General features: G+C 50.5%; 1 protein-coding gene across 1 annotated transcript in view; it reads left to right on the forward strand.

Annotated features, from left to right (window-relative positions):
* Positions 1-3,002: 3,002 nt before the first annotated feature.
* UST (uronyl 2-sulfotransferase) overlaps positions 3,003-23,071 on the forward strand; it is a 137,066-nt gene continuing 116,997 nt past the window's right edge. Inside the window, exon 1 of the mRNA XM_078616225.1 lies at positions 3,003-3,502. Coding sequence (XP_078472351.1) covers positions 3,382-3,502 — 121 coding nt within the window. The 5' untranslated portion in view covers positions 3,003-3,381. The remainder of the gene's footprint in view (positions 3,503-23,071) is intronic.

The following is a 23,071-nucleotide window of genomic DNA, read 5'->3' on the forward strand; positions in this document are numbered from 1 at the left end:
TGTGTGGTGGTGCAAAGCGTGGGTTACATGTGTGATGGGGTAAAGCGTGGGTTACATGTGTGGTGGGGTAACGCGTGGGTTACATGTGTGGTGGGGTAACGCGTGGCTTACATGTGTGGTGGGGTAAAGCGTGGGTTACATGTGTGGTGGGGTAACGCGTGGGTTACATGTGTGGTGGGGCAAGGCGTGGGTTACATGTGTGGTGGGGTAACGCGTGGGTTACATGTGTGGTGGGGTAAAGCGTGGGTTACATGTGTGATGGGGTAAAGCGTGGGTTACATGTGTGGTGGGGTAACGCGTGGGTTACATGTGTGGTGGGGTAACGCGTGGGTTACATGTGTGGTGGGGTAACGCGTGGGCTACATGTGTGGTGGTGCAAAGCGTGGCTTACATGTGTGGTGGGGTAACGCGTGGGTTACACGTGTGGTGGGGTAACGCGTGGGTTACATGTGTGGTGGGGTAACGCGTGGGTTACATGTGTGGTGGGGTAACGCGTGGGTGGCAGAGAGCGCCAATGTAACAGTTCCTCTCCGCACCCGGCACGGGCACCAACTGTCTGGCAGAAAACCAAAACCGCAGCGAGGGTAGGAATGAGTCTTTGTCAGCTGAGCCCCCATGGGAGATGAGCAGACGAGGAACAGGGCGAGAGAATGGGCGAATCAAGGCTTAACTTCTTTCTGGAGCTGTCCGGAGCTGAGCTCCGGAAAATACCCCCCCCACCCAAAGACAAAGATCTCCCGTATAGCCTGTAACAGGCTGTTGGGGCAAGTGTGGTAGCGAGCGTATCGGCACGGCACACGAGGGGGTGATCAGAACCACTTTTGGCTGAGTCGACCTAGGGGAGGCCCAGGACCGGTTCAAATATCGTCACTGCTGTTTGCCGTGAGCGGGGGGTCGCCGGGGTCGTAGCGCAGCGCGCTAGTCGCTAGACTGCCGCTCCTCACACACAAAGATAAAGATCCCCCGTGTAGCCTTAACAGACTGTAGGGGCAAGTGCTGTTAGCGAGCACCTATGAAGGCCGGAACGGCACACGAGGGGGTGGGTGGCCAGGACCACGCCCGACCACCTTTGTCTCCCCAGTGGCGATGTTTATACACCGCACCAGGTACTCATTTGAGGCTGAGTCGACCTAGGAGAGGCCCAGGACCGGTTCAGATAATCGTCACTGCTGTTGACCGTGAGCGGGAATCGAACTCGGGTCGCCAGGTTCGCAGCGCAGCGCGCTAACCGCTACACCACCGCTCCCTACTCACACACACCCTCACACACATACCCTCACACACACTCACACACACACACCCTCACACACACACACCCTCACACACTCACACACCCTCACACACACACTCACACACACCCTACACACACACACCCTCACACACACCATCACACACACACACCCTACACACACACACACTCACACACACACCCTCACATACACACACACCCTCACACACACACCCTCACACACACACCCTCACACACACATCCTCACACACACACCCTCACACACACACTCACACACTGACACACCCTCACACACACACCCTCACACACACACACCCTCACACACACACCCTCTCACACACCCTCTCACACACCCTACACACACACACACTCACACACTCACACCCTCACACACCCACCCTCACACACTCACACACCCACCCTCACACACACACTCACACACAGGCAGGGGACCGCCGAGGCAAATTAGAAACGAATCCCAGGACAGAGAGTGAAGTAGCATCGCTCACCGAGCGTGTGGGTGACGGAGTGAGCAAGCGAGTGAGTCCATTCGTTGTGGGCGAGTGGCGAAGTGCGTCCGTGAGTGAGCTCGTGAGCGAGTGAATGAATAAGTTAACGAGTCAATGAGTAAATCATCGAGTGATTTAATTTGGGAGAAAGTGCGTAGCAGCGTGCCTCTGACTCGGGTGGGTGAATGGGTCAGTGATGGAATGGGTTGGTGCCGAGTCGAGAAGTCAATGCATTTGTTCGCGAATACGTGAATACGTGGGTTCGCGAATAGGTCAATGGTTGAGTGAGTGAGTGAATCAGAGAGGAGCGACTCAATTAGTGAATACGCGATTAAGTTGTCGACGTTAATAAATCATCACGAGTGGCTCAGTGAGTCGGTCGGTAAGTGAATGAGTAAGTTAGCGGGTGGGTTAGTGAGTGAATGAGTGGGTTTGTGAGTTGGCGCTTAGGTTATTACCAAAGTCGGTCCGTCCGTGAAAAAGATGAATGGGTGAGTGAATAGGTTAGCGAGTGGGTTAGTGGGTGAATGAGCGGGTCAGTCGGCGAGTCGGCGAATGCGTAGATTACCGAGTGAGTCGGTGGTGAGTGAATGAGTTGGTTAAACAAGTGAGCGGTTCGAATGAGTGACCGTATCAGTGAGTGATTGAGCCGGTGAGCGAGTGAGTGATTGAGTGAGTGAGTGATTGAGTGAATGAGTGAGCGAGTGAGTGAGCGAGTAAGTGAGTGAGCGAGTGAGCGAGCGAGTGAGCGATTGAGCGAGCGAGCGATTGAGCCAGTGAGCGAGTGAGTGAGCGAGTGATTGAGCCGGTGAGCGAGCGAGCGAGTGAGCGAGCGAGCGATTGAGCCGGTGAGCGAGCGAGTGAGTGAGTGAGTGAGCGAGTGAGCGAGCCAGTGAGCGAGTGAGCGAGCGAGTGAGTGAGTGAGTCAGTGAGCGAGTGAGCGAGCGAGTGAGTGAGTGAGTCAGTGAGACAATGAGCGAGTTGGTTGAGTAAGCTGGTTCTTGGGGTTCGGTCGGTGAGCGAGTGAGTAGCGGATGCGGGGTGGGAAATGTCAGGAGGCAGGGCAGAGAGAGCGAGAGCCGCACGTGGTGGTGGTAGTGGTGATGGTGGGGTGGGTGTTACTGGGGGAGTGGTGTGGCTGAACTAGAGTTCTGGGGGGTGGGGAGTGTGGGGGGTGTGGGGAGGAGTGTGTGTGTGGGGGGGGAGTGTGTGTGGGAGAAGCTTGGCAGGATTCCTTGCGAGGCACACACGAGGTGGTGGTGGCAGTGGGCGGAGACGGCGTGGAGAGGGGGAAGATGTGGAGCGAGTGGCTTGGCTTGCTCGCTGCAGAAACAGAACCAACATCATCACCAGCAGCAGCCGCTCGCTCGGGACTCGACTGGCTACGCACATCGACCGAGAGCTTCTTGTCCGTGAACGCGGCGGCGTTTGGCAAAGCGACTACCCCCAACCCCTTAGCCCATCATCATCAACACCAACAACAACACACGAGTAGCGTCAACCACACAGCCGCAGGAGAACAACCGTCCGGCCACCGCCACCACCGACAGGGATTTTACGAATGACCGTCACGAGAAGCCGCTCGCGATCCAATGCGAGGGGCTGTGCCGGCTCTGGCGCAGCATGTGGGTTGTGGGCAAGTTTGGCCCCAGAAACTACATGGCTTGTCTGGGCTTACTCATGCTGCTGTCAGCGGTCAGGATTGTCATTCATCTGGGCGGCGGAGGAGTGTCTCGTTTTCTAGGTGAGTTGATCGCTCCCCGGGGCACGCGCAAACGCACCGACACAAGGATACTTTAACAATAACAATAATTCCTCGAGTAGGATCCCACGTAAATCATTGAACAGCAGCAGGATCATCATCATCATCGCGCTGCGCGTGGGTTGAGTTGCGTGGTTGGCGGTGGAAGTTTTAATGTGGCGCGTGGGTTTGTTATGCGTGCTTTGGTATCGATGTGCTGTGAATGGTTATTGATCATCATTGCTAAACAAAGCTCCGTGACACTACCGCTGTCATCGCTGTCGTCAAATTGTCATCGTCTTCGTGTTTTAAGTTTGAAGTGCCACGCTTTGTCGGTTGTGAACGGTTTCGTTTTTAAATTATTTGTGCGTGACACTCGTTTATCATTGCGGTAACTGTTAACACATAATTGCTATCATCACCTTGATAACATCAACAACTGTAATCACGGCGCTTAAGTTACCATTACGTTATGCAAAACCATATTAATTTGTGTTTTACATTCTTGCTAATTGCTTTTTTACCCTTTTATCTGGCAACAAAACTGACACCTTTTTTTGGTTGTTGCCAGATAAACGGGTAAAAAAACCAATTGTCATATTTTTTCTACTGACAAATGAGGTTCCAATGGTGTTTTACATTCTTGTATTATCACCACGCCCTGCTATGTATCAGCGCCGCCGCGTCTCTACCACTCGCTCCATCGCCACGTGAGAGCGCTCGAAAGGGGCGCAAACACGAATCGGGTTGCGTGCAGAGGCCAAACGACGAGCAGCAGCAGTGATGATGAGTCGGGAGAGCAGACGAATTGGCCTCATCGTGGTGACTCCTCCTGTTGTTGCTGTTGAGAGGCGTGGGTTGAGGCAGGACACGTGGCGCCAAGATGATGATGGTTCGCTGGAGTCAGCGATGGTGGCGGCTGGATCTCAAGAGACGACGGCACGCGATAATCGATTATGGTGGTGGCTGGTTCTGAGATGATTTATCCATGTAATCGATTATGGTTGGTGGATGGTTCTGAGAGATGATTTCGCCATGTAATCGATTATGGTGGTGGCTGAATGATGCCCCCTATAATCGATTATGGTGGTGGCTGGTTCTGAGATGATTTCCCCATGTAATCGATTATGGTGGTGGCTGAATATAAGAGATGATGTCCCTAGAATCGATTAGGGTAGTGGCTGGTTCTGAGAGATTATTTCCTCATGTAATCGATTATGGTGGTGGCTGGTTCTGAGAAATGATTTCCCCATGTAATCGATTATGGTGGTGGCTGGTTTTGAGAGATGATTTCCCCATGTAATCGATTATGGTGATGGCTGAATATAAGAGATGATGCCCCCTATAATCGATTAGGGTGGTGGCTGCTTCTGAGAGATGATTTCCCCATGTAAACGATTATGGTGGTGACTGCTTCTAAGAGATGATGCCCCCTAGAATCGATTAGGGTAGTGGCTGGTTCTGAGAGATGATTTCCCCATGTAATCGATGATGGTGGTGTCTGGTTCTAAGAGAGATGATTGCTCGGCTCTGAAGCGACGGTGGGTCGCGCTACATTAAGCGATGCAAGTGTTTAAAGCGACGCAAGAGACCCGAGGGGCACATCCACTGCGGAGATGGAGCGGCGACAGTCGGCTTGTGCGCTGGAGTTGCTCAATCTGGAGTTGTTACATCTTTGTTTTGCATCGCGCGAGACGCAGAGGCCTTAGTCTATCGCAGTACGATAGATCCCGGCTGACGAGTGCTCTTTTTAAAACTCTGCATATGTGCTAAGACGAATGCGCAATGCGTGTGCTAAGCTAGACTGCATATACTGCACGTGCAGCAGAGTTAACAGGCGCGTTTGTGTAATGCTGCACAAGTAATGCGGTCACTTACAGCTGTTTGGGAATGCACTGCTAGACGAAGCTCTACTACTGCTACCCACGCTGAGTCGGGTCGGAGCGGTTGTTTGGTCATACTTCACCACGCCGGCTGGGTGCAAGTTGCCAATGGAAGGGTTGGTGGGTAAAGGGACACGTGTCACGCGATCTCCACGCGCCGCTCACGACGTGTTGTAGCCGTGGCAGGCAGGGAATCGAACCCGGGATTTTAAAATAGGCTGGAAGCGCAAAGCGTTCGCGAACCAGTGCGAGAAGGCGCAGTGCAAGTGGCGTGTTTGACTACGTACTCCAACAGAGGAGAAGAAGTTACACTACTCGTACAGCAAACAACAACTACAACAACAACCTCCACGCACGTGTCAATGAACACTGCCTTCAAAGGAAAACACATTAGGCCGACGTTTCGGGCAATGGGCCCTTCTCCCCGTACGGGTGGTCCTGTGCGTGACATTGGACGCATTGCTGAGCTCACCCAGTCTTGCAGGGCGAGGTGGGCTACAGTTTAATACCAACGAGTAAGATGGCAAAGCCCACGCATTGTTACGATGTCCACACGGACCCCCCCCCCCCACGTGTTTTGCTATGGACACAGTTGTCCGCCCTTACAGCGGTTAGGGGCCGTCCATAAATGACGTCACGCACCTAGGGGGGGGGGGGTCAGACATTTGTAACGATGTGTGACGAAGGGGGGGTTGATAAATGTGACGTCACATCGAAATGCGCAACTTTAAATAAATATTGACAACACGTTCTACTTAATTAAATAGACTTTTTAATAAATGTTTTCTCCTACAACATCAGAGTGCAGCGCCACATTAAATACGCACCACAATGACAATAGTTTAAAGCGATTTGAAGCATGTTTTATTTTTTTTTGGGGGGGGGGGGCAGAGCTTTGTGACGTCATATTTTAGGGGGGGGGGGCTGACTTTTTGTGACGATGGGGGGGGGGTCAAAAATCGTCCAAAATCACGTGACGTCATTTATGGACGGCCCCTTATTAGGCGGGCCGCTGTCTAAACGTCGCCAGCTTTGGGCCCCGATGCTCGTTCGGCTAAATCCGCCAGCGTGCGAGCGTTCTTTGTTACACTGAGTTGATTTCGATAAGTACACTCAAAAAAAATACACACACACACATCCCTTCTACCCCGGGGGGGGGGGGGGGCATTTTAAACCATTGACCCCACAGATGCCACACCGTCGCAGTGGCCTTACCGATGCTTAAATCGCTGGAATTGCAATCCCAAATGTCGCCGGCTGGACTTTCATCTCCGGGCGCGGCAGTGTGCGGTGTAGGCCACTGCGACGGTGTAGCATCTGTGGGGTCAATGGTTTAAAATGCCCCCCCCCCCCGGGGTAGAAGGGATATGTGTGTGTATTTTTTTGAGTGTAAATAATAGAAAACACTAATTAAGTAGAACTGCTTTGTTTCATCAAACCTCTGCATTTATTAACATTAAAAACATTGTTTGCGACTGAGAACCAAAGGGGTTGCAGGCTGCAGTCGGTTAAGAACCGCTGCTCGAAGCCGAGGCCCCCTCTGATGCTCGCAGTGGTGGCTCAGCGAGCCATAGCCGGGTGGCACTTTGTTTTAGGGGACCGTCCATAAATGACGTCACGCGATTTTGAACGAATTTTGACCCCCCCCCCCCCATCGTCACGCGGCGTCACAAAAAGTCAGCCCCCCTCAAATATGACGTTACAAAGCTCTGCCCCCTTCCACAAAAAAATGAAACATGCTTCAAATCGCTTTAAACTATTGTCATTGTAGTGCGTATTTAATGTGGCGCTGCACTCTGATATTGTAGGAGAAAACATTTATTAAAAAGTATATTTCATTAAGTAGAACGTGTTGTCTATATTTATTTAAAGTTGCGCATTTTGATGTGACGTCACATTTCTCAAACCCCCCCCCCCTCGTCACACATCGTCACAAACGTCTGACCCCCCCCCCCCTAGGTGCGTGACGTCATTTATGGACGGCCCCTTACTGCTATGTGGTGGATGCGTATTAGCTCAGTACTTCTTCCATACCGTATTGTGGTCTAGCGCGCTGTGCGTGGGTGGTTGTGAATGTGAGTGATGGTGCTAATGCTGCCGCCCAAGTAACCCGACCGACCGTAAGAGCCATGAACGTCGACCCGCTCTGCGAGGTCACAGCGGGTCGAACTCCGTTTGAAACCTGGGTGCGCGGTGTGTTACATCTCAGCACTGGGGAGACAAAGACGTCTGGGCGTGGTTCCGTCCACAACACTGCCCCCCCCCCCCCCCACGTGCGTGTTTCGTCGACTTTCACGTTGACACGTGCTCGCCAATTGCGCTTGGGCCCCAACAGTGTGCGTGTGTGTGGATCTTTGTTTTCTCTTGTGAGTCTTGTAAGTACACGTGCCGTAGCTATCAAGCTGGATTGTGGCTATTTTTCCAGGTATACATCAATCGGACGTCTAACCTGCTGTTTGTACGTACATTGTGTCTCGAGGTTATTCCAGCACAGACCTGTATTTATGGTATACACTTGCAGTGTTCGGTTCAGCAGTTAATAATGTACTGATGCCAATTTGCTCGGCCTTGAAGCTAAGACTCTGCGTCCATGAACGTTGCTGTGAATGTTGAAATTTCACCTATTTACCACACGTGTTGTATTGCTTCATGTGTGTACCGTGGAACCGTCTTGAGTGATTGGTTGGTTCGCACAACAGCGCTTTAAACCCAGCAATACGACTTGTTCTATATCCGAGCACGGAAAACATCAGTGACGAGAGATGGCAAAAACATATCGTGATTGGGCCCAAGGACAGGGACTTCTCTACTTACGAACGAGTCTGGTTCAAAGAGTTATGTTCGTAAGTCGATTTTTTCGTAAGTCCAAACATGCTTTACGGTATGTACACTAAACACGGGGAATGGCTTTAAAAGTTGTAATATCTCCTGTAGATGTAGATGCCACTGGTTCTTCACGTTCTGCAGATGTAGATGCCACCACCACCATCTATTGTGTGGCGTTTGAACTTACGACTCTCGGTCCAAACAACTGGACATACGGAGAGGTTTGTTCGTATCTCTAAAAGTTAATACGTCGAGTGTTCGTAAATAGAGGAGTCCCTGTACAGGAAAACTGCATAAATTCTACCAGGCAGTAATTTGCATGAGCTCCAAAACTGCATGGTGTGAAACATGGAGTATCTGTGCGCAGCCCAGCGAAATTGTAAAGATGAGCACTCACGTCAGTGGTTGCTAGAGGACTATGTCATCACTCTCGGTACACCAGCCAATCGGCTGCCAGGAGAACAACCCGCTTGGAACATGGCAGCCGTGACGTCATTGCTCCGTGCACTTCAACCGGACTGTGGCTGATGTAATGTGTATGTTTATGTTATGAATGTTTTCTTAAGTAATGTGTTTGTGATTTTGCGTGCATTTATTTGTGCGAGTGTGAGTGAGAGTGCACTTATGTATTTGTAAGAGTGTTCCTCTGCGTGGGAATATCTTCCTTTGCATGTGAGAGTTTGTATGTGTGGTTGTTAGCCTTATAACAGTATGTTAAAAGCCTATTTGGGTGATCGTTTTTTGGCTGTTTTTGGCTGTGCGTGTCTGTTATTGTGAACACGTGTGTTTTGTGAGTTTTGGGTGTGTTTGTGAGACCGTATAGCTGTGTGCATTTGTCTCCGAGTGGTTTTGTGCGTAGGTACGTACGTATGTTGAATTTATTTCGCACCGCGCGTAGCCAACCGTGCCAATCGGAGGTACGAATACTGCTGAGGTCATGTAAGCTTATACGCCCTTGCGTAAATCCTGGAGGGGCTCGAAATTGAGACAAATCTTGGTGTGCGCAATTTATAGAATATCCCAAAGCTGTTCAGTACTCGGGACCCTAGGGATCCATCCACAACCCGCGCTGACCAGCTTGACGAAGTATTGTCAAACAACCCTCATCACTGACACGGCGTCGTTGAACGATAAAGATGTAACGTTATCGTCGTTACACCCACACACTGACTCTCTCTTGCCCAGATTGTTGCCCTCGTGAATATTGAAACAGCCTTTCAGCTTCTCATCTTCATTTGCAGCCAGTGTATCATTGCTGAGCGGAGCAGTGGTGCAGTGTGAGTGACACTGGCGCCTATGAACCCGGCAATCTGAGTTTGATACACGACCCAGGCTAACATCGATGGTGAGTGCCATCCCTGCCCCCCCCTCCCCCCACTTTACCAACACGAACTAACCAGCGTGGTGAAGTATGGTCAAAACCCCCATCGAGATAGGTTGGAAGTTATTTTTTTCTTAATTACTCCACCGCTAAATTGCTTGGCTCTGTGCAATAACTGCACAGTCTGTTCCGAGTCGAAGTGCTATTGTGAACGCGTGCTTGAATATTGTTTTTCGTAGGGTCATATTAAGGATAACCTTTTGTGTCTGTGATGTGTTATACCGGAGTGATTACTCATTTAAATAGCATTCAATGTTACCACAGTGACAGATAACCTTTATTTGAAGCCAGTTGAAAGCCCATTGTGAGCGAGTAATTTTGAGCAGAGTTCTGGTTAATCAAATGTAGAGTGGCTGTAGAAAAAAAAAACACCAGTGCAGAGCGATCCATTTATAGATACCCCACTGATAATGATCATGACCCTCGTGACTTCTCCACAGAGGATTGATTATTGTGACCGCGATGGCTCCGTGCGCTACAGGCGACAGCGTTCAACGACGCACTTAGATTGATTGGTTGGGAGAGGTGCGGAGGGAGGCTTTGAAATGAAACGTTGTTTTTCTCCGAGAAATCCTCGCTGTTTTTGGTGGGGCATCTGTAAATGGATCTCACCCGGCTGCACACATCAATTTGAAATTTAAGAGGCATGAAATGGGGTGTAATCTACTTTAAAAACAACACTCACTGGCATTCATAATTAAGGCTGCAGTGCATAATGTTTAGCCTAATGACCACCACCACGGTAAGGTATTGCCCTCCGATAAGATTAGTGTGTTGGGTGGGGAGTGTGTGTGGTGTGGCTGGTTCGTATATCGCTCGCTCGTCACTGATGTTATCCGTTACCGGCAATCAAAGTCAGGTCGCGGGGTTCATAGCGCAGTGAGTGAGCTCACCCCTGCACCACCGCATGACTTCGCAACCCCAGAAGAAACAAAGACAAAGATCCCCCGTATAGCCTGCACAGACTGTTGGGGTAGGTGTTATCAGCGAGCAGCACCTATCATGGTCCGGAATGGCACGCAAAGGGGTGGGGGTGGCCAGCATTACTCCCGACCGCCTTTGTATCCCGAGTGGTGATGTTTACACATTGCACTAGGTACTAATTTGAGGCTGAGTCGACATAGGTGAGGTCCAAGACCAGTTCAGATAATCGCCACTGTTGTTGATGGCCGTGAGCGGGAATGGAACTCGGGTAGACGGGTTCGTAGCGCAACGCGCTAACCGCTACCCCCTACCCCACACAAAGATAAAGACAAAGATCCCCCGTATAGCCTTAACAGACTGTAGGGGCAAGTGCTGGTTGCGAGCACCTATGAAGGCCAGAACGGTACACGAGGGGGTGGGTGGCCAGCACCACGCCCGACCGCCTTTGTCTCCCCAGTAGCGATGTTTACACACCGCACCAGGTACTCATTTCAGTCGACCCAGGAGAGGCCCAGGACCAGTTCATATAATCGTCACCGGTGTTGGTCGTGAGCGGGAATCGAACCCAGGTCGCCAGGTTCATAGCGCAGCGTAGCGCTAACCGCTGCACCACCGCTACCCCCCCCCCCCACACGCACACTACAGACACACAGTCACACACGATCATCGCCTGTTCTCCGTGCCCTCCGCGTTTGACGCGTCTTGACAACACCCGAACGGGGGGACGGCCTTTCGAGCGGCGACCCTTACGTGGCGTTGCCCCGACATGTAAACATCTGGTGAATCCACATACTTCGCATGGTTTCACAATTAAGCCATCCGTCCGTGCGACTGGAAGAACGAACACGCCGAGGGAATCAAAACCGCTGCAATCTTCTTGGTTCTTTCGGTAAAGACACGTAGAAGGGAAATAATAAAATAATACAAATAAAACATAATAAAATAATTCTCACGACGTTTCGGCCACAACGCAAGCAGCCGTCCTCAGGTGAAGAGCAGGTCTGTCATTCAGACGCTGTCTTTCCGACAGACCTGTTCTTCACCTTATAGACGGCTGCTTGCGTTGTGGCCGAGACGTCGTGATAAATTATTTTATGTTTTATTTTTATTATTTTATTATTTCCCTTCCACGTGACTTTACCGAAAGATCCAAGAAGATGAATCCCTGCAGTCACGAAATCTTTAAATAGAAATTTAACCGCTGCAATGTTCAGGAACGGTGAGAGGCAAAGGGGAGAGGGGACTTGGGCACGGGGCGACGGTGTCTACAGCGAATAAACACGTGCGCGTCTGAATCGCAGAGAAACCTTGGAGAGTTGCACGCTTGTGTTTATGCATTGCGAGGCGCAAAAGAGGAATGCGCGGATTATAAAACGCACGCGGCTTAGGAGAGTGAGCGCGAGATGGGACGATGGTCGAGAAAAATCTACGCGACCACGGGGAGAACATGCAAACTCTAAATATACACCCAGCAGGCGGTCGGGGTTGGGATTGAACCCACGACCTCCTGCATACCAGGCGAGGCAGATAACATTTAGCCACCGTGGCACCCATCACTTTGTATGCACGTTCGACGCGTATCCATATAATTACGCATGTATTATGCAGAGTGTGTGAAATACTGTAATTACGATATTGTTCAAGCCCTTTGTCAATCAGCGGTTGGATGTCCTCCCGTGCAATTTCACTCGTGGTTGCTTGGCCATACTTTATCACGCCGGTCAGCGTGAGTTAGCGAAGGCGAGAGAGGGGGTGAGTAGGACTCGTTCAGGGATCAGGCGCCACTGACGTAGCCATGGCCACGAATTTTACTTGGATCATCGGGTTCATAGCAAAGGGAGCTATGGTGACCATTCTGCCTCCACTCTCCGCAGGAGCATGATAAAGTATGTCGTGATATCTAATCAAGTATGGATGCACGGATGTGCAAATATACGGCACGTATTAACGTCGGAATTCAAATGTCAAGCATCGCTGCAAATGACGCTCCCATAAGGACATAATTAAATTTCACAATCTCGCGTGTTGAATTAAACAAATAAAAATGGAGAATGAAATTAATGCTCATGAATATGCTGTACTGCTAATTAAATCACATGGTAATGGAGCAATGTGCGTACGCATGCGTGTGTCTCCACACAGTCGTGTTTCTCTTGCAGCCTGTGGCCGCTGCTGTTGTTACGACCTGCAATCATTTATATCGGTGTATTGCCAAATGGAAATTGGGATTTTTAGGCTTGATCATCGTTGATCCATTCATATGCCCAAGGCTCCCACGATTGGATCCCAATGACACTTTATTTTCATCCATGTGATTTCATATTGATCATCATCATCATGATCTATCTATTGCTGAATCAAGGCATCTGCAAACTGTCATCATCTCGGGCGGTGCTACGATCTAACAATCCACGTGACACCTGCACACGAACTGATTTCTCCGCTCCATCTCCTTGGTGGCTGTTCAGTTCATTCAGACGCCTTGTACCGTACATAGCCAACTGTGCTAATCGGAGGTGCAGGGGAAGGACAGCAAAAAGCTTAACATGCACTTGGCAAATAACCCGAAATGATCAATCATAATCTTGTATGGTAGCACAGCTGGATGAAGGCCTACCCGCACCATGCAATTCATGGAGGTCATTCGACCATACTTCACCACTTATGGCCAGTGATGTTAGCCGGGTTCATAGCAAAGTGCGCTAACCACTGCACCGCCGCTCCCCCAGATTTCGTAACACTGCACGCGTATACTGCGGTTGCCTATGACTAGATCACTTGGAATGCCGCTGATCTCAACAGATCTTGCCAGATAAGCGGGGTTGTGCCCGGACGCCGCTTCATTGGGAGAACACCTTGGCATGCCTAGGTGGCTTCAGGGCAGTGCGGACAAAACCCTTTGTTGTACTGTACTTCTTTGCTCCCATGTCGACGCTCCCCGCCGTTTTCAATTATGGTCAAATAATCCCCATGAGCCACACGGCATTGGTAGAGGGTGGGGGGAAGAGGAGGGGGGGAAGAGAAGTGGGATCCTCATCCTGACAGTTTTGACAAAGAGGCTGTACATGTATTTACTGCGTTTGGTTCATCATGTCTGCCATCGCTGCAGTGAGGTTATTATTCACCGATTGGTTACAATGTTAGAGTGCAGTGGGAGATAGATGGCCCTTATTTATAACCAGGTACAAGCCCGGTGAGACCAGAAGTCTCTTTTTCAAGATAGACGCGGTTTTGAATAATTAATAATATACATATTTATCAACGCTGACCACAGCGGTTTGTCCTTATGCGTGTTTGTGTTAATATTTATGGGGTTTCTTTGGTGTAGCTGTATATGAACTGCACGCCTGTGCTGATATATACTGAACACACATTTTTATCATTTATATTTTCCCCTTTGTACCGATTTAAAATATCAGCATCATTGCATGATTTAAAAAAAAAGTGCAACCCTTCGTGTTAGAGAAAGGCACCCCCTTGAAGTGGATGTCACAGAACTACCTCTGAGATCGCCCTCCAAGCGACCTCTGGGCTACACAGTAGAGGACAACATTCACCCACCCTCTCTGCCCTGAAGAGGAGTGTTCATTGCATGGCAGTCACATTTTTAAAAATTCTCAGTGCTGGAATTTCGCCAGATTAAGAGCAGAACCATATTTATTGTTAACTCTTAACGCTTTTGTGTTGTTATTAAATACGTGTAGTTTACTAATGTTTCATCTGATTGCATGGTAATATGGTCAAGGTGGCGGGTCTTCCGTCAGAAGGTTGCAAGTTCAAATCCATGTCTGGGTCAGTTCAACCCATTATCCCTCCAGGGTTTGTAAAATAGGTACCACTTTGTGGGAAGCTAAAGAGTGGGTGTCCTATGAGTAGACTCTGCCTTGACATAGAAACGTGGAAGTTACACCATTTGTTCAAAGCTGTGATCAGATGAGTGGAAATCGCTTTGGTGAGTGGAAAAACTACAAATAAATAATATTAATGTTTGAAATCGGTTAATATATTTGTGCATTAACAGTTGTTTTGATGTACAAAGTATATGCTTTCAACCGTTTTGATGTTTGGCCTAATTTAGTTTTCATACGCTCTTTTATGATCGTATTTTGTCTGGTTTTTGTACTTTGTGAAACTTTTAACTGTTTTATTACGTTTTTGCCTGCTCTGAAGAAAATTCACTCCAATGTGTCACGTGAAATTATTTTCTCTTTATCTTTCCCAGCTATTTGAGGTCTGTAATGCATAGTGAGGTGGTGCAGTGGTTAGCGGGCTGCGTTACGAACCTTTGGTGACCCACGTTCGACTCCCAGTCACGACTAACATCAGTGACAAGTGACATTAGGAACCAGTCCTGCCCTAGCCCCACCTTCACCAACTCTAACTAACCGGAATGGTGAAGTATGCTTAAAAAAAACCTTCATGACCGACACGGCATTCAAAGTTCTTTATCGATTGGTCGATTGAGAATATCCGCAATTTATATATATATATATAAAATACAATTTGGACATGCCATTAGGAAAATTCACCGGGAGCCTCGCTTTCAGTGTAGGCAAATATTTATTCAATCATGATTCTCAAATCGTTTTGACGGACCCTTGAATGCATTGGACGGAATTCAGTCCATGGGTTAAGTTGACAGACTGAAGGACTCTGCGGCAATGTAGTGAGCTGGTGTATGCCATTGAAACGTGTTTAGCAAAGCGTAGTCATTATATATGGAGACGTGAACTTTATTTAGAACCTGAGTACTGAATGCCTCATGCAATTCTATCAATTTCATTTGCAAATTGCAATTGCATACGCCCAAGTTTTGTCCAAATTCCGAGTCCCCTACGGGAGCAGGAATAGAACTCGCGTCACCGGGTTCGTAGTACAGTGCGCTAACCTCTAAACGACTGCTCCCCGCTCAATTACACACATGCGCTGTCACACTTTCGCACAAATAAACGAACGCAAAATCACACTCACGTTACTTAAAAAAAGAACATAAATATGCGGCTTTCCATAGCCCAGCTGATGTGTACGGAGTGATGACGTCATGACGGCCATGTTGCACAAGTCCTGATGCAACAACAGCAGCCACGTTGCATCAGGATTGCTTTCATGGCAGCTGATTGGCTGGTGTAGTGGGAGTTATCATGATGTAATCCCTAGCAACCACTGACACGCGTCCATATTTGTGAGATTATATTTCGAGAGCCCGTTGAGACCGAGACTATCGTTTGCATGTTGGACCTAAAACACAATAACGGTGTAGCGCTCACGTGCAATTGAACAACGAAACAAAAAAAACAATAGTTGCAGCCTTCTCTTAAGTTTTACGGTCAAAAATATGTAAGCCCTAGGACTGTGTTTGAAAGGGGACTGGGACCCAAACTGAATGAATAAAGAGGTGTGGGCGAGGGCAGGTTGGAGCGATTTTTGGAAAACTGAACGATGCAATTAAAAGCAAAGTATGAATGTACCAAATTGGTCGTGGCGGATTCATGATGGTGATGGTGAAACATCAAAGAGAAAAGGAGCAAGACTGACAACATTTTTCATCTCGTGAAGTTTACAAAAAAAAACAATCGCTCACAACAACCAAAACACCCCCGTTGGCTGTGCGTTTCACCAAATACATTTTTAATCATGAATCTCTAACGGGAAAGTCATTAACTGAGCCGGGGGAGAGCAGGCTGAGATGTCATTTCTCTTCAACTTGAGAGGTCTTGGAGCTGGTTACTTGAGAGACATCGGTCCCAAGGATTGTGTGGAGTTTGTGCGTGGAATTATACTGCAGTTACAAAAATCCGGTGGCTGAATTTTAAACGGGTTATAATCATTGAACCAGATTAAGCGCGCGTTTAAAAGCATCATGCGTGTCGATGCAATATCACACTTCTCCACAGAACAGTGCCAATGTCTCGCATATGCCACATAAACTAAACTAATTTTTTTTACTTTAGTTATATATCATATATACGACTTACAATATGTACGAGAAGCTTGGAAAATTGGTAATGAGACGAGCTAAGCAAAGGATGAGAATAGAGAGACTGGGACACCAAAACTTGCCCCGGTTGTATAGAACCATAACCGAGGGCTATTGTGGAGTGTTGTGAGTAACACGTGTTACATAACTCAGAACCACGGATGCCTCCAATACACCGCTCGGAGAGGTTTTATGAACATGTTTTTATTACACGCTTTCATTAAACTCACTCTGTCTGTTGTTGCTGTTCTTGTTGTCATTGTCGTCGTTGTTGTCGTTGTATCCTCAAATCTTGTAACTAAATTTTAACCCACTTCTATTTAAAGCTTTCGTGACTGCAGGGATTCGTCTTCTTGGTTCTTTCGGTAAAGTCAGGTAGAAGGGAAGTAATAAATAATAAAAATAAAACATAATAAAATAATTCTTTTATTTTATTATGTTTTAATCATGAATCTCTAACGGGAAAGTCATTAACTGAGCCCCATGGTGTAGAGAGAGAGGCAACCCGCCAATAGACATCTGGTAAACCAGCAGTGTGTTTGTTGAGCACGCCCCACTCTGTTGATGAGCCGCAGAAGGTTGAAACTGGTCCAGAGCTTTGTGTGTTGAAACGATTTCTGCTGTGGTTAGCTTAGGTCCAGACACAGAGCAAGCGCGATAGACTCAATGAGCAGAAGATAATTTGTTTTATTTATTAGACTGATACTATATTTGTTTTTAAATTTCAATTCACAACGCAAAGCTTTTGCGGCACTACAGATGTGTACATTAATGCAAGATTGCATATTGAAAAATAAATAACCTGAAGTGGTTTAATATTTTTTTTTTACAAAGTATTTAATCTGCAAGACTAAACGTTTACAGGAAGGCATTTGCCACCACAATGGCACAAGCTGCTGTGGATTAAGTACAGTAAATGCACGAGTTCATGTAATTTCAGTGGAGTAGCAATAACAGCAATACTGAACACGAGGGCAGTATCCGGCCCAGATATTAAAGTGGAAGAAGAATAACAACACCACATCAGAGTGGCGGTTTCTGATCCGTTTTGGATTTTCAAACTCGCGCGGATTTTAAATTTCACACCAAAACCGAGCAGCACCCACAAATTAATTGTCCCAAGCTTCAAACTCGACCATCTCCGAACCTCGGCTGCCTTCCCAAATGGAATTTTCAAAGTCCTGTACAAATATAATTACAGTGGCCCGAGTCAACTTGTGTGGGCAGATTGTTCAGATAGTCGAGCGGCATATGCCGTTGGCGTGGTGCGGGTACTTTGCATGGCTCATTAAAGACAACTCGGCAAGCATTTGGAGATTTTTTTTCTCAAATTTTGTTGCCGAAGACCAATCGCTGCCGGAGATTGAGATGTGCCGTGGGGGAGGGGTTTCTAATAAACGTGTTGGAGCATGAAGGCGAAGGTGTGGGGTAGGGGGGGGTAGCGTTTGGGGGTGTGTTGGTGCTGCCGGCATGAGCCATGAATTATATATCAATGGCTTCATAGAGACTGGGGACAGCAGGCGTGAGGGGTGGGGGGAGGACGCCGCGTTTCATATGTACACCAACCCGAGTATCGCTTTTACAACTCGCGGGATGACTAGTAATGAGGATCTTTTTTTTGCGATTGATGAGGATCTCTCCCCCTCCCCTCCGCTCCGCGTGACCCTAGAGTTTTTCTTCGTTAGCTGCGGGCGACTATTGAGATTTTTTTTGATTTATAATTTTAGAATTTTTTTTACATTTAAAAAAAACGCACCCACCCCCTCCTCTCTCGCCTCTGTCCATCCGGCAGTATAAAAGAGTGCACACGCCCGCAGTTCGTCGATGGGAAGGTCGCACGACGCGCGGTAGGGTGGCGAAGTTGTATGCACTCTCCACCTCTTCCACGGCGTTGTAGGCTTTCGCGACCAATATCATCCATAATAGAGGTTGTTGGGTTAGATCGCGTAAATATATGAATGTGTCGTCAAAAGCCGCCACCACCCGACACAGACAACTAGTAAGGGTTGTCACGTCAACAGAACGTGCCAATTCGTCACTCTTCCAAGACGTCTGGCCACCAGCATGGAAAATTTAGCCAAATTAACACCACCTCGAGGTGCTCTCAATCGCTCCCCACCCCACCCCCCTCGGTAGGGGAGAGGGGAGGCTTGAACGAGCCACTTGCAGGGCTGGTGCCTTCACTTCACCTTCCTGACGGCGCTTCATGCGAGTGTCGTTGTTGTCGCGGGCTTAGCGAATGGGAGAGAGACCCTTCAACAGACGGCGCTTCTTCGTTTTCAAATCGGCGGGGGGGTTGGACACCCACGTGGCCGAAGGGTACGAAGACGACGAAGACGACGCGCAGGCCAGGGGGTGGTGACCTCGGGCGATTGCAGAAGTCACGGCAAAGCGTGCCCCCCCCCAACTACCCCCAGCCCTCCCACAGCCCCCCACTTTGCTTGGGAGAGCAAAACCCACCCGCGCCACAACAAGCTGAAATTTTAATTAACCCTGAATCCAATTTAGCAAGGAGAATTTGCGCTTTGGCACGTAATTAATCGCAACTCCTTAATTGTTAATGAAAGCAAAACGCAGGCGCGCCAGACTTTAAAAAAGGAGGCATTAATTCGACGCTCGTCCGCTTCTGGCGGTATCTATCAGCTCCAAAACCCACTGAGCGTCGTTGTCTAATTGCCGTCGCGGCCACGTGTGACATTGCCGCGCCGGGGAGATGGGGTCACGTGCAGTGGCCGCGCGAAATCTTTTAGCCGCGCGCAACAAAAAGAAAAATGGCGCTCGGCTCGTGCACCCCGAACCGCGCCCGTTGCACGGCGCATCTCAAGGTGACATTTCCCTCGTTGCGTTTTTCCCCTCCCTTGCAGAATCCTCTCGCTTCTATGCTCATTATATGCGTGCCATTGTATCACCCCTCCCCGTCCTCCTTTTTTGCCGAAGATCATAACGTGCCCGAGGGGAGGTGACAAAGAAACCCGTTGCGATGGGCCGCTTTTGTTCCGTCGCTCAGGTGAAGCGAGCGTTCGTGAGAAATGTCCTCAATACCCCGGCAAGCCAAGGGACGGCGAGCGCCCTGGGACTTGCCGATCGCGACGTCGCCGGTTCGATTTGGACCTCCCGTTGCGGCAGTTTGCAACAAATGTCCTTACACTGCCACTTTGCACTTTCGGTACCGGTCTCTCCCGTGAACGGTGAGGTGGTGGGGGGTGGGGGCGTGATCTCTAGCGTTTGCCGTGATTGTTTATCTTTCTTTCACGGTCCTCCGTTCTTTTTTGGCCAGGCACGCGACGTAATTGTGACTTAATAATAGGGTTTTTCCCCTTTTTTCTGCCAACAAAACTGAAACCTTTTTACAAGGAATCCTGTCTGCATTAACCACAATGCCTGTGGTCAAAATGCAAACAAACAACACACTCTGATAATATTTGCATTGTCCTTGAAACTGATTGGTCCACACCAGAGACAGCTTTCTTTTGAGCCTCGTCTCAATTGGTTCTAGACCAGAGAGGTTTCAGTTTTGAAACTGATTGGTCCACACCAGAGACAGCTTTCTTTTGAGCCTCGTCTCAATTGGTTCTAGACCAGAGAGGTTTCAGTTTTGTTGCCAGAAAAAAGGGGGAAACCCCCTATTACTATACTTTGGTACCGGCAAAGGAGGTCTAATGATGTGAATGTGACTTCTTCCCATTTCTTCTTCCGTCCACCCGGCAGTGGAAATGGTCGACGCCGCGGCCGATCACCAGGTTGTGTGCGGGGTGGGGTGTTAGAGTGGCCACGTGGGGGGCGTTACCGAGTGGAGGCGGTCACGTGGGGGTGTTACCGAGTGGAGGCGGTCACGTGGGGGTGTTACCGAGTGGAGGCGGTCACGTGGGGGTGTTAGTGAGTGGAGGTGGTCACGTGGGGGTGTTAGGGAGTGGAGGTGGTCACGTGGGGGTGTTAGCGAGTGGAGGTGGTCACGTGGGGGTGTTAGCGAGTGGAGGTGGTCACGTGGGGGTGTTAGTGAGTGGAGGTGGTCACGTGGGGGTGTTAGCGAGTGGAGGTGGTCACGTGGGGGTGTTAGTGAGTGGAGGTGGTCACGTGGGGGTGTTAGTGAGTGGAGGCGGTCACGTGGGGGTGTTAGTGAGTGGAGGTGGTCACGTGGGGGTGTTAGTGAGTGGAGGTGGTCACGTGGGGGTGTTAGCGAGTGGAGGTGGTCACGTGGGGGTGTTAGTGAGTGGAGGTGGTCACGTGGGGGTGTTAGTGAGTGGAGGTGGTCACGTGGGGGTGTTAGGGAGTGGAGGCGGTCACGTGGGGGTGTTAGTGAGTGGAGGTGGTCACGTGGGGGGTGTTAGTGAGTTGAGGTGGTCACGTGGGGGGTGTTAGGGAGTGGAGGTGGTCACGTGGGGGGTGTTAGTGAGTGGAGGTGGTCACGTGGGGGGTGTTAGGGAGTGGAGGTGGTCACGTGGGGGGTGTTAGTGAGTGGAGGTGGTCACGTGGGGGGTGTTAGTGAGTGGAGGTGGTCACGTGGGGGGTGTTAGCGAGTGGAGGTGGTCACGTGGGGGGTGTTAGCGAGTGGAGGTGGTCACGTGGGGGGTGTTAGCGAGTCTAGGTGGTCACGTGGGGGGTGTTAGGGAGTGGAGGTGGTCACGTGGGTGGTGTTAGTGAGTGGAGGTGGTCACGTGGGGGGTGTTAGGGAGTGGAGGTGGTCACGTGGGGGGTGTTAGCGAGTGGAGGTGGTCACGTGGGGGTGTTAGCGAGTGGAGGTGGTCACGTGGGGGTGTTAGCGAGTGGAGGTGGTCACGTGGGGGTGTTAGTGAGTGGAGGTGGTCACGTGGGGGTGTTAGCGAGTGGAGGTGGTCACGTGGGGGTGTTAGTGAGTGGAGGTGGTCACGTGGGGGTGTTAGTGAGTGGAGGCGGTCACGTGGGGGTGTTAGTGAGTGGAGGTGGTCACGTGGGGGTGTTAGTGAGTGGAGGTGGTCACGTGGGGGTGTTAGCGAGTGGAGGTGGTCACGTGGGGGTGTTAGTGAGTGGAGGTGGTCACGTGGGGGTGTTAGGGAGTGGAGGTGGTCACGTGGGGGTGTTAGTGAGTGGAGGTGGTCACGTGGGGGGTGTTAGTGAGTTGAGGTGGTCACGTGGGGGGTGTTAGGGAGTGGAGGTGGTCACGTGGGGGGTGTTAGTGAGTGGAGGTGGTCACGTGGGGGGTGTTAGGGAGTGGAGGTGGTCACGTGGGGGGTGTTAGTGAGTGGAGGTGGTCACGTGGGGGGTGTTAGTGAGTGGAGGTGGTCACGTGGGGGGTGTTAGCGAGTGGAGGTGGTCACGTGGGGGGTGTTAGCGAGTGGAGGTGGTCACGTGGGGGGTGTTAGCGAGTCTAGGTGGTCACGTGGGGGGTGTTAGGGAGTGGAGGTGGTCACGTGGGTGGTGTTAGTGAGTGGAGGTGGTCACGTGGGGGGTGTTAGGGAGTGGAGGTGGTCACGTGGGGGGTGTTAGCGAGTGGAGGTGGTCACGTGGGGGGTGTTAGTGAGTGGAGGTGGTCACGTGGGGGGTGTTAGGGAGTGGAGGTGGTCACGTGGGGGTGTTAGCGAGTGGAGGTGGTCACGTGGGGGGTGTTAGCGAGTCTAGGTGGTCACGTGGGGGGTGTTAGTGAGTGGAGGTGGTCACGTGGGGGGTGTTAGTGAGTGGAGGTGGTCACGTGGGGGTGTTAGCGAGTGGAGGTGGTCACGTGGGGGGTGTTAGGGAGTGGAGGTGGTCACGTGGGAGGTGTTAGTGAGTGGAGGTGGTCACGTGGGGGGTGTTAGTGAGTGGAGGTGGTCACGTGGGGGGTGTTAGCGAGTGGAGGTGGTCACGTGGGAGGTGTTAGTGAGTGGAGGTGGTCACGTGGGAGGTGTTAGCGAGTGGAGGTGGTCACGTGGGGGGTGTTAGGGAGTGGAGGTGGTCACGTGGGGGGTGTTAGCGAGTGGAGGTGGTCACGTGGGGGGTGTTAGCGAGTGGAGGTGGTCACGTGGGAGGTGTTAGTGAGTGGAGGTGGTCACGTGGGGGGTGTTAGGGAGTGGAGGTGGTCACGTGGGGGGTGTTAGGGAGTGGAGGTGGTCACGTGGGGGGTGTTAGCGAGTGGAGGTGGTCACGTGGGGGTGTTAGGGAGTGGAGGTGGTCACGTGGGGGGTGTTAGAGTGGTCACGTGGGGGGTGTTAGCGAGTGGAGGTGGTCACGTGGGGGGTGTTAGTGAGTGGAGGTGGTCACGTGGGGGGTGTTAGAGTGGTCACGTGGGGGGTGTTAGCGAGTGGAGGTGGTCACGTGGGGGGTGTTAGTGAGTGGAGGTGGTCACGTGGGGGTGTTAGCGAGTGGAGGTGGTCACGTGGGGGGTGTTAGCGAGTGGAGGTCGTCACGTGGGGGGTGTTAGCGAGTCTAGGTGGTCACGTGGGGGGTGTTAGCGAGTGGAGGTGGTCACGTGGGGGGTGTTAGCGAGTGGAGGTGGTCACGTGGGAGGTGTTAGTGAGTGGAGGTGGTCACGTGGGGGGTGTTAGCGAGTGGAGGTGGTCACGTGGGGGGTGTTAGCGAGTGGAGGTGGTCACGTGGGAGGTGTTAGTGAGTGGAGGTGGTCACGTGGG

Source organism: Lampetra planeri, chromosome 50, assembly GCF_965212315.1.
Source record: "Lampetra planeri chromosome 50, kcLamPlan1.2.h2, whole genome shotgun sequence".
NCBI classification, from domain to species: domain Eukaryota; kingdom Metazoa; phylum Chordata; class Hyperoartia; order Petromyzontiformes; family Petromyzontidae; genus Lampetra; species Lampetra planeri.